Here is a 12,415-nt window from a genome sequence, read left to right as displayed (position 1 = left end):
TAATTTAAAGTCGAGGATTGTGATGCCCCCTGCTTTACCTTTGTTGCCCAGAATTGTCTTTGCTATTCTAGGTCTCTTCTGGTTCCCAATGAATTTTAGGATTGTTTTTTCTAATCCTGCAAGATACTCTCTTGGGACTTTGAGTGTGATTGCATTCAATCTGTATAACAATTTTGGAAGTATGGCCATTTTCACCATATTGGTTCTTCCTATCCAAGAACAAGGGATATCTTTCCATTTTCTGATATCCTCTTCAATCTCCTTTTTCAGAGCACTGTAGTTTTCAATGTAGAGGTCTTTTACTTCCTTCAGTAGATTGATTCCTAGGTATTTCTTTTTTATTTTGGATGCTATCGTGAAAGGGGTTGTTTCTCTAATTTCTCTGTTAGTCTGTTATTTGTATACAGGAAGGTTATTGACTTTTAAGTGTTGACTTTGTATCCAGCTATGCCACTGAATTTGGTTATCAAATCTTAAAGTCTTTTGGTGGAGTTTTTGGGGTCTTCTATGTAGAGCATCACGTCATCTGCAAATAATGAAAATTTAACTTCTTCCTTTCCTATCCTTATTCCCTTTATTTCTTTCTCTTGTCTAGTTACTCTGGCTAATATTTCCAGAACTGTATTGAACAAGTGTGGTGACAGTGGACATACTTGTCTTGTTCCTGATTTTGGAGTGAAAGCTTTCAGTTTTTGTCCATTTAATATGATGTTGGTTGTTGGTTTGTCGTAGATGGCTTTTATCAGATTGAGATAAAGACCATCTATACCAATTTTCTGTAGGTTTTTTTTATCATGAATGGGTGTTGGACCTTGTCAAATGGACCTTTCTGCATCATTTGAGAGGATCATATCTTTTTTGTCCTTGGCTCTGTTATTATAGTGTATTACATTTATTGATTTGCATATGTTGAACCATCCCTGCATCCCTGGGATGAATCCAACTTGGTCATGGTGTATAACCTTGATGATTTGCTGCATTCTGTTTGCCAGTATCTTATTGAGGGATTTTGCCTCAGGTTCATTAGGGAGATTTGCCTGTAATTCTCCTTTTTGGTTCAATTCTTCTCTGGTTTTGGAATCAGGGTAATAGTTACCTCCAGGAATTAATTTGGGAGTATTGCTTCCCTTTCAATTTCATTAAAGAATTTGAAGAGTAGTGGCATTAGATCTTCTCTAAATTTGTTGTAGAACTCAGCAGTGAATCCATTAGGGCCAGGGCTTTTCTTTGTTGGTAGGTTTTTAATTACGTATTCAATTTCATTGGTGATATTGATTTATTTAGAATTTGTATATCGTCTTGATTCAGTTTTGTTAATTCATATATATCTAGGAATCTGTCCATTTCTTCTGTATTTCCTATCTTATTAGAATACAGGTTCTTTTTTTTTGGTACTAGGGATCAAACTTGGGTCCCTGCGCTTGCGCAGCAGGCAGCAAAACCACTGAGCTAAATCCCCAGCCCTAGAATACAGGTTCTTGAAGTAGGTATTGATGATCTTCTTGATCTTCTGGATCTGTAGGATCTGTTGTGATTTCACCCTTTTCATTCCTAAATGCATAGATTTGAGTCTTTCCTTTTTTTGATAAGGTTGGCTAAGGGTTTGTCAATTTTATTTAATCTTTCTTTCTTTTTTTTTTGGTACCAGGGATCGAACTCCAGTCCTTGCGCTTGCGCAGAAGGCGGCAAAACCACTGAGCTAAATCCCTGGCCCCTTTTATTTAATCTTTCAAAGAACCAACTCTTCGATTCATTGATTATATTGTTTTCTTAGTCTCCATTGCATAAATTTCTCCTCTGATTTTTATAATTTCCTCCCTCTTATGAGCTTTGGACTTGGCTTACTCTTCTTTTTCTGGAAGCTTGAAGTTCAACATTAGATTGCTTATTTGAGCCTGGCTTTGTTTTCCTCATAAGGGAATTAACCACTATTAATTTCCCTTGTAAGACTGCTTTCATTGCATCCCATAAGTTCTGGTATGTTGTATTGTCATTCTTGTTTAATTGTAGAAATTGAAATTGTCTGATTTCTTCTTTAATTTCATATGTGACCCATTCATTGTTCGGGAGGGTTTTATTTAATTTCCATGTGTTTATGAAGTTCTTGTGCTTTCTTTTGCTGTTGATTAACAATTTCATTGCACTATGGTCTGATAATATGCATGGGATTATTTTAATTCCTTTGCATTTACTTAAGCATATTCTATTAGCTAGTGTATGGTCTATTTTGGAGAAAGTCCCATGTGTCGCTGAGAATGTGTATTCTGATGTTGTGGGGTAGAACACACTGTAGACATCTAAGTTCATTTGTTCAAAAGTTTGATTCAGTTCTAATATTGTTCATTTTTTGTCTACTTGATCTGTCTGTATGTGACAGTGGGCTATTGTGGTCTCCCATTACAATTGCATTAGTGCTTATCTGATTTTTAATGTCTGTTAATATTTGTTTTGTACAGTTGGGTGCACTGCTATTTGGTGCTTATATATTTAGGATTATTATCTCTTCCTCTTGGATTGTTCCCTTTACCAGGATGTAGTGAGCTTCTTTGTCTCTCTTAATCAGTCTTGGCTTGAAATCCACTTTGTCTGCAAATAGAATAGCTACCCCTGCTTTTTTCCAGTTTCCTGTCACATGGAATACTGTATTCCATCCCTTGACCTTCAGTCTATGAATTGTTTTCAATTAATGTGTTTCTTGTATGCAGCATATTGTTGGATCTTGCTTCTCCATCCATTCTGCCAGTCTGTTTCTTTTGATTGGTGAATTGGGACTATTAACATTGATAGTTACAACTGATATGTATTGTCTTATCTCTGTCATGTTATTTTCCTGCTGTGGGCTTCCTTCTTTCCTTTTGTTTAATTTCCTGCCTTGCCTGGTGGATTCATTCTGTTGGGGTTCATGGAGTTGTAATCCTTACTGTGCCTTAGTAGAATATCCTTCAGAACACTTTGGAGAAAAATGTTTTATTTTTGTACCCATGTTACTTATAGGTAATAAATTTATAAGCTTTTAAATCCTAAAAGCTGGGCATGTGGGTTGTACCTGTAGTTCCAGCTAGTTGGGAGGTAGACTGCATGACCTCAGTAGTTCAGGGGCAGTGTGGGCAACCTAGTAAGACTCTCATCTTTTTAAAAACAAAAAACAGATGGAGTGGTTATACCTGTAATCCCAGCTAGTCAGGAGGCTGAGGCAAGAGGATCAAAAATTTGAGGCCAACCTGGATAAACTTCTTGAGATCTTGTTCCAAAATCAAAAGAGCCAGGGTTGTAGTTCAGTGGTATTCTGCCCCTGGGTTTGATTTCCAGTACCACCAAAAAAAGAAAAGTCATAATAATAAACACCTATGATTTTTTTTTGTACTGGGGATGGAATTCTGGTCCTTGTGCTTGGGAGACAGGCAGCGGAACCACTGAGCTAAATCCCTGGCCCTTTAAACACCTATGATTTCTTAATCTCCATTTTTCTACGTGCTAGTAAATTTAGGGGTTTTAAGGTAGTAAAACAAAGCTTTCTCATTGTTGTTTAAAAAGAAAGTGTTTAAACTTTTTTTCTAATTATAAAAATTATTTTCTATTATAGAAAATTTTAAGACCTAGGGATCATTACTATAGTTTTGGTATCTTTTTTGGGGGGGTGATGCTGGGAATTAAACCTATGATTTTATGCAAGATAGGCAAGTGTTCTACTTCTAGAACACTTGGGTATGGTTTTTTTCACTTAACATATGATTGACTTTCTTTCTTTCTTTTTTTTTTTAAATGCCTGAGTTCAAGTAATTTCTTAGAGGGTGAATTTCAAGATTTATATATCTGTGGGCTGGGGATTTAGCTCAGTGGTGCCGCTGCCTGCCTTGCAAGCGCAAGGTCCTGAGTTCGATCCCCAGTACCAAAAAAAAAAAAGATTTATATGTCTGTGTGCCAGGTATTCTTACTCCACAAGAAAGTCTGGGAGTTGATAGAGAACTAATATGTAGTGGGTAACTCTGACATGTATTGCTAGTTTCTATTTTAGCAGATATTCGAAAAAAATGGAAGGAACGACAGTGTGTGAAGATTCTTTTTTCTGGTGAGGTGTGTAGTGCACACCTGTAATTTCAGCACTTGAGAGACTGAGGCAAGAGGAGCACTATGCGTTCATGGCCAGCCTAGGCTACATAATGAGACCCTGTCTCAAATCCCCCCCTCCCCCAAGAAGATTCTTTCTCCTGGCCAGGTACTAACCAGGCCCCACCCTGCTTTGTTTCCAAGATCAGCGATCAGGCAAGTTCAGGGTGGTATGAATGTAGACAAGAAGGTTTTTTTTGAACTGCATGTTACCTTTGGGAAAAAAAAGTATGAAACATTGAGTGTATTAATTATAAATCAAGGAATAGGAAAGAATGACCAGAGCCAAGCATGGCATGTTGGCACACGCCTGTATCCCAGCACTCTGGGAGGCTAAAGCAGAAAGATCACAAGTTATCTCCTTAAAAGGATCCTGTCTCAAAGTTTTAAAAAAAAACAACAAAAGGTCTGGGGATATAGCTCATTACGAAGACTCTGGATTCACTCCCCAGTGCTACCAAAATTTTTTTTTTTTTTTCATAAAATGGGAAGATAAAATAGTGGTAAAATAATGTAGTTGGAAAGTAAGAAAAAGGTATAAGTAAGAAAAAGGAAATTGTATTCTGGAAATATTTAAATTAATATCCTGCATTCTTGTACTAGGACCCAGTACTACAACGGAAACAGAAACTATTGCCAAATATGAAATAATGGATGGTGCACCAGTAAAAGGTAATATATTTTTCATGTACTTCTTTTGTGTAGTGAGGTGTCTATTGCAATTTAGTTTGAGTATTCATTTATGTGAAAGTATTTATAATTCTTTTTGTTTGTTTTTTGAGACAGGGTCTCGCTATGTAGTTCAGGCTGGCCTTGAGCTTGTGGTGATCCTCCTGCCTCAGCCTCCCGAGTGCTGGGATTATAGGCATGTGCCACACGCCTGGCTGGAAAATATTTATAATTCTTAAAACCACTCTTAACTTTAATGATGGTTTTTCAGGATCTCTTTGTAGAGCTGCTAAAAAGACTGATAATACTGCCTAGTCTGAAAACAGGTTAAGGTTTTGCTTAGTTTAAATTCAGAATTTGAAGAGACAGTTTTGCTTATCTCTTCTCTGGTTCTAAATTTGTAATATTTTAATTGCATTCTGTTAAATAGTTCATCTCTACATATTTTTTTGTCATGCTGATCCTAAGATGCAGTAGAGCTCAGCATTAATTCCTGTGGGATTTTTGGAGCCCTTATAGCCTCCCAAGAAAATGATTCCCTTACTAGTGTCTTCAGTGTCTGAGATAGTGAGCTGCGTTTAACTAAATTTATGGTTTGGATTTTTCTCTTTGGTAGTAATTACTTCAAAAAGTAGCTACTGTTCATTGAATGTCATTTGTAAACAGTGGATTGTAGTTTAAGTGCTATAAAGCTCCCTACTGGTCTCTGAGTTAGGTTCTTATGTCCTTTATTTTACAGACAAAATTGAGGTGCAGAGAGATTAAAAATTTTGACAAAGGTGACATAGCTAATTTTGGCAGAGTTGAGGTTTGAAGCCAGGTCTTTTTTACTCACATACTGTATATTTAACCTTGTGTTACACAGTATTCCTTTTTTTTTTCTTTTGGTACCGGGTATCGAACTCAGGACCTTGCGCTTGTGAGGCAGGCGGTGGCACCACTGAGCTAAATCCCCGGCCCTACAGTATTACTTTTTAAAATTCCAGCAGCCACAGAGTTTATGTTGTGGGACAGTTTTTATGTCTTACAGCAATAGATGTATGTGCATGAGAAAAATATTATGTACAGATAATTAAGAAGGAAATATGCAAATATCTTTCTAAGGAAAATAGAAGCCCTAAGCATCTGAATAGTAATCTTTTTGGTAATGAAGACATATTATCATTCTGTTTATTTTTGTTGTTGTGGATGAATTAGTAGTAAGTTTTCAATACTTTATACATGTGCTTAGGAATTATGAAAATAATCAGCAGAGAGTAATAAAACTAGGTCTATACAGCATTTAACTGCTGGCACTGTTTTAAGATCTTTATATATTTCACCCACACAGTCCTTACAAATTCCCCACAAGTGAGTATTGTTATTCCCCATTTCACAGAAACAGAATAGTTAAGTCACACAAGCCAAGGTCACTCAGCCAGTAAATCGTAGAGTGGAGATTTGATCCAGGTGTTCTGGCTCTAGAGCACTGGTTCTCATCAAGAGACAACTTTGCCCCGCAAGAGACATTTATTTGGGGACATTTTTAAGTTTGACCCTTGGGGAGCGTTACTGGCTGGCTTTAGTGGGTAGAGGCCAGGTGTGCTGGTAAGTGCAAAGGACCTTCCACCAGCAAAGATTTATCGGGCCCAAAATGTCTTTAGTGCTGAAGCTGAAAAATCCTGGGTTTTGCTGCAGCTTGTGAGGGGTAAGTGAACTGAAGGGTAAGTGTCTGCTCTGTAATACTCAGTCCTGTGTTTTATGTGGCTGTGTTTAATCATCTTTTATTTTTTTTAATCCTTTAGAATTAAATGGGAAACTGCTTTTCTTTCAGGTGAATCCATTCCAATAAGACTATTTTTAGCAGGGTATGACCCAACACCAACAATGAGAGATGTGAACAAAAAATTTTCAGTAAGGTACTTTTTGAATCTAGTGCTTGTTGATGAGGAAGACAGAAGGTACTTCAAGCAGCAGGTATGATACCACCCAGACTGATCTTTTGTTCTGTGGCAGATCTAGAAACACCTAGAAAGGACTCCCTTTTTAAAGTTTTATTGTATGAGTGAGTGAGAATTTCCAAATTAGTGAAAATACTGAGGATATTATAAAGAAGTAGGTGTTTTGATAGATCCCTTCTCATTTTGCAGGACTCCAAAATAAGCTATAATTTGTCAAGGCCTTTATTGTTCTTTTAAAATAATTTAGTCAGTAAAGAGCAAAGAATGAAGTAAAGGCCAGGAAAAATTCCACCACCATTGTTAACTAGTTTTCTGGACAAATTTGTGTGTGTGCGTTTAGATCATATTATGCATATTTCTTTAATTTGTTTTTATATTCAGTAGTGTCTTATCAACAAATAAAGATCTCCATTATTATACCCCTTCCACTTCTCTCCATTGTCCTTTTTTGATACCGGGATCGAACTCAGGTCCTTACCCTTGTGAGGCAGGTGAGGTGCCACTGAGCTAAATCCCCAGCCTTCTCCATTAAACTTTTAATAGGTGCATATGTTTGATGGAATTTGGGGGCTTACCCCCGTCCTTTTTGCAGTACTGAGGAGATTGAACTCAGGGTCTTTGCACTGAACTACACTCTCACTCACCCCACCTCCACTTTTAAAATTTTTTTTGGTGGGGTACTAGGTATCGAACTCAAGACCTTGCCCTTGTGAGGCAGGCAGCAGCAGAACCACTGAGCTAAATCCCCAGCCCCTTAATTTTTTTTTTTTAATTTTGAGACAGGGTCTCACTAAGTCACTAAGTTGTTCAGGCTAGGTTTGAACTTTCAATCCTTCCAGAGTGCTGGGATTACACCCCCACACCCAGCTTCATTTTTTTTCCTTACTAAACACTTCTATTATAAATGTCTGTAAGGTGACCCAATTCTAATAGTTATTTTTCAAGTGAAGTGTTAATCATAAAATTTGTTCTCATTTGAAAGTCAGTTTAAGCATGCTGTAACCCTAGCACTCAGGAGGCTGAGGCAGGAGGACTGCTGTGAGCTACAGACCAGCCTGAAAGTGGAATTTAGTTTTGTTATGGTTAAAACTGAAGTTGCAGTTAGTATTCCATAGTGAAAATGTAAGGCCCAATGGAGAACATTAATTTGTTGATGTCTTATGTTTGTCTGTGTAGGAAATCATCTTATGGAGAAAAGCTCCTGAAAAACTGAGGAAACAGAGAACGAACTTTCACCAGCGATTTGAATCTCCAGACTCACAGGCATCTGCTGAACAGCCTGAAATGTGAACTGAATAGGAGGAAAAAAGGAAAAAATCTGTAACCGCTAAGTTCAGCAGGTTAAAGATGGTTGCAGCATGTAGGGGGGGAAAGAGGACAAAAATCCATATATAATTGTCTTCCTTTATCTTACAGTGCTGCATTTATTTTACAGTATAACTAAATGTTCATGTATAAACATTTTAAAAAGTGCTTTCTTTGAAACACTGGAGATTTCCTAAGCTGCCTTTTTTATTTTTATTTTTTTTTTAACTGCACACTTTGATGATAAGCACTCAGATATTGCATCAGCATAAACATTAAAGATTTTCATTTGAATAGGCTGGTATTTGTAATTTTGCTTTCTTTCCTCGTAATGTTGACTGTAAATCCTTTTCTTCTTACTAATGAATACCTTTTTCTCTACATGTAAAAAATTAAATATTTTATGTTCAAATTAAATTAGAAAACCTAAGTGGACCTTATATCTTGCAAAGATTTAGAACATGGCATATTAATATTTTTGAGAACTACAATTCTTTTTACAAATGCATTTGAGAAATGTACATGGAGTGTTTCACTGAAGGTGCTTCTGGGTCTACCGTTTCATAGCTTTCTGCCTTTTATCCTCTTTGAAGACTTCTGTGTTACAAATATTTTTCCCCCTGGGGATTATATGGCATGGCATTGTGGTCCTTTTTTCTCCTCCATATTAAGTAATCATTTTGGTATTATTTCCCAGCAGTACTACCATATGTATTCTGCAACATGGAGTTGACATATGTTGGCATTTTAGAACTTGTTACAACTATGTAATTTTTCCAGTTAGAAATGTGTATATATATTTAATTTAAGAAATAGTCTTGTCACATGTGCAAATATCACTTTCATGATTTTACAGATTTATTCATTCTTCAGTGGAAAATTGGGAGGTGGGGGGTTCAGGGGGAATTTTATACAGATCTGGGCAATTTCATGTTTGTTAAACTGTAATTATGGCTAGTTCAAACTCCATTTCAACCTCACCCAGTCTGTCTTAATTTTTTTAAACACTAAATTCAAGTCATTTGTTCAGTGTCTAAAAAAGAGGTTGCAGTCATCTACTCATATGCATGGGGTCTGATCTCAAATACACTAAATGTGGAGCGTGGAAACCAAAACAAAGCCTGCTATGTGGAAAGTACTTTCACTTATGGTTCATTGGTTTTTTGTACCAATATCTTAAAATACACTTCAGTGCAAGTTTTGTCAGTTAATCTTACTTTATGAGTAAGCTAATAACCCAAACTACATTTCTTTAAAACTGTTTTACTACTGTGGCACTTTGATAAAATGGTCAGTAACCAACTTCTTTACTGGCCAAAGGTTCCATGTACCATGTGCTGGAGCATTTTAAATGTGAGTATCTATGAATGGTAATGTTTTCCTTCATGTAAGTGCCTGTTCAGAATTTTTAAAATGCCAAATATTTTCATGGTCACTTGCATGTAGTAATTTAGAAAATATTCAGAGATTTTGAAATTTACTTGTATTTAACCAGCCTCATTGTGCAACCATGATGTGTAATAAAGAATTTGAAACAGAAACTGAGCTTGCCATTTGATTAAAATAGCTCCATTCTCAAATCTCCTTATTAATGAATAGTACCAGTTTCAGCAATAAATTGTTATATAATGCTTTTAATTAGTTGGCTTAAAACACTCATCTACAAGATGATTATTCACTTTCTGTGAGATTGTGTTGCATAACAAATTCAAAGAATACAAGAGTGGGCCAATTAGAAATAAAAAGCTATTGTGTTTTTATGAAGAGTACAATGTCTTAACCCAGTGATTTTCAACCCTGGGTGCATGTTAGAATCACCTTAGACGCTTTTCAGCATAACCATGGCTGGGTCCCACCCAGACCATAAAAATCAGTGTCTCAGGGACTGGGACATCTGTATTTAAAAAAAGCTATCAAAGATTGAGATACTGATTTAAACCATTTAAACTGTTACTTCTTTTACTAGTGAAGTTTTTTCTTATTTTGATATAGTTGGGGAAGAGAAACTTCTATACTCATACTAAGTGGCTGCCTGTGAATATATTGACCAAAAAAAGAAAAAGAAAAAAACAAAACAAAACAGGAGAAAAGGAACATTTAATCAGCCAAGCGTGGTGGCACACTCGGGAGGCTGAGGCAGGAGGACTGCCGAGAGGTCAAGGCCAGCCTGAATTACATAGCGAGACCCTGTCTTTAAAAAAGAAAAAGTAATTACATCTATGAGAGTTCATAAAAATGTGACTCGAAGTATAGAATTTGGGGCTTACATATAATTTTTTTGAAGAAGTAGGTACCTGAAAGAGTATTTTAGGAACGATAAATAGCCCTTAGGAGAATAGATGAGATGGTAATTTTTTGACTGTTTAGATGTGTTGCCCACTTAACTGGAGATAAAAGTCTTCCTTGGTTGTTCCTGTGGAAGAGATTTATAATAACTGAATTATTTTGAGAGGCGCTGCTTTGAAGCAGATAAGAGATTTCTGGAACACGCCTTCTCAGTTTTTATAGTGACACATGGTGGCACACACCTGTAATCCTCACACTTGGGAGGCGGAGGCAGGAGGATCAAAAGTTTATGGCCAGCCTAGACAATGTAGTGAGACCGTCTCAAAAAATCCATTCATAAGTTTTGTGCCTCAGAGGCATATTTTGGACCCCTTCAATATGGATTTAGTAGTTGGAATACTCAATTCTAATTACATGTATCATGTGAGTCAGTGAAGTTTTAAATTCTTTGCTGTTCCATTCATATTCAGTTGACTATTGAGTATGCATAAAAGCACTAGTGATTTATACTAGCCTGTTTAGGAACTTAATGTACAGTATTTTAAGTTTCAAGTCAGGTATAAAAGCATAGTGAGGAAAATGTACATCCTCAAATCCTTTTCCTTAGGCTTGGGGTATCCTATAAGCATAATTCTTTTGTTTCCCTTTCTTTCCAGACAGGGTCTCACTATGTAGTTATGTAGTTCAGGCTGGTCTTGAACTGTGTAGCCCATGCTGGCCTCATGGTGATCTTTTCTGTCTCAGCCTCCTGCGTGCTAGGATTACAGGTGTGCATGAGCACACCCCACTATAAGCATAATTCTTATTACATCATCCCTGTATCAAATCTTTTAGTGACTGAAATATTACTTCCAGGATAGTCTAATTCCCCATTGCAAAATACACGTTCAGCTCAGTATGCCACATACCCTGGAGACTGCCCGTCCTCCATACATTCCAGCTAAGTTCTACAGAGGCTGTTCTGCAAATCATGCCTGATCCCATCTCCATCTCCAGGCCCAGATGTACTTTTATTGTTCTGCAAAGACATGCTGTGCACACCATTGGGACTGTACCTAACCATGCTTTTAAAAGACATTGTAATGGCTTGATTTTGTTCATTTTAAGCTGCTTGAGGGCTCACAGTGCTTGTCTTGGTATACTCTGTACCCATCAATTTTGTTTTTTTTTGTACCGGGGATCGAACTTGGGACCCTGTGCTTGCAAGGCAGGTGGCGGAAGCACCGAGCTAAATCCCTGGCTCCATCACAATTTTTAAGTAAATGGATGAACCTTTTTCTATATACAATTAAAAGTTCCCTCGTTTAGGAAAAATGTGGGTTTGTTATATAATAAAATTAAGGACAGTAACTCAGTATTAGGATAAAGTAATAGACCAGGTTCTCAAGCAGTATCAGGCCCTGAGGAGAATGCAAGACAGAATAGGGCCTTGTACAAATTCCATAATCACATCTGATGAAATGGTGTCCCCAGTCCCAGGTGTGGGGAGAGTAGACCAGATAACTAAGATGCCTTCCCACTCTTATACATTTACTCTTAAAATTTTACTTAGAACAAATAATTTGCTGTCTAGATCATGACAGCCTTTATACCAGAAAAATACTAGAAGCTTCATATTACAGAATTTGGGTAGGCAGGATGTGACAGGCAGAAATCTACAGAATGTTTTTGTGAAATTTTCGATAACTAGCTTTTTGTTGTTACCAGGGAATGAACTCAGGACCTTGGGCTTGCCGAGGCAGGTGAGGTGTCACTGAGCTAAATCTCTGGCCCCTGATAACTAGCTTTTAACAGCAAAAGCACAGAGGACTTTTATTTCCTACCACTTAGGTTATCTTCTTTCACTTCTTTTCTCCCATTTACTTCTGTATTCATGCTGCCAATGTTACCATGTTGTAGTGGGAAGCCTATCTGCTTTGAAGCCAGAAAGATTAGTCTCTGACTCCACCCCTTAATATATAACACTGGGGCAAGTTACCTGGCTGAACCCTACCTACCATGCTGGTGACAACTAAAAATGGTTACCAGGAACTTAACCATGTATGAGGGACCTAGAGCTGGGACTCCAGACATCTAATGGGCTGACTAAAAGCAGGATGAAGCTTGGA

General features: G+C 37.1%; 1 protein-coding gene across 2 annotated transcripts in view; it reads left to right on the top strand.

The window, feature by feature from the left end:
- The window catches only part of Vps26a (VPS26 retromer complex component A), a 42,671-nt gene extending 33,109 nt beyond the window's left edge, over positions 1-9,562 (top strand). Inside the window, exons 7-9 of one of the 2 annotated variants that reach the window (XM_004846178.4) lie at positions 4,711-4,779; positions 6,590-6,732; positions 7,893-9,562. In XM_004846178.4, coding sequence (XP_004846235.1) covers positions 4,711-4,779; positions 6,590-6,732; positions 7,893-8,006 — 326 coding nt within the window. In that variant the 3' untranslated portion in view covers positions 8,007-9,562. The remainder of the gene's footprint in view (positions 1-4,710; positions 4,780-6,589; positions 6,733-7,892) is intronic. The other variant, XM_087184779.1, reaches the window with a different exon arrangement.
- The last annotated feature ends 2,853 nt before the right edge of the window (positions 9,563-12,415 follow it).

This window comes from Heterocephalus glaber, unplaced genomic scaffold (assembly GCF_053883595.1).
Source record: "Heterocephalus glaber isolate CG9 unplaced genomic scaffold, H.glaber_assembly_v1.0 deba00001497, whole genome shotgun sequence".
Lineage (NCBI taxonomy): Eukaryota > Metazoa > Chordata > Mammalia > Rodentia > Bathyergidae > Heterocephalus > Heterocephalus glaber.
Note: the sequence above shows the minus strand (reverse complement) of the source record. Positions and strands in the feature narration are given on the sequence as shown.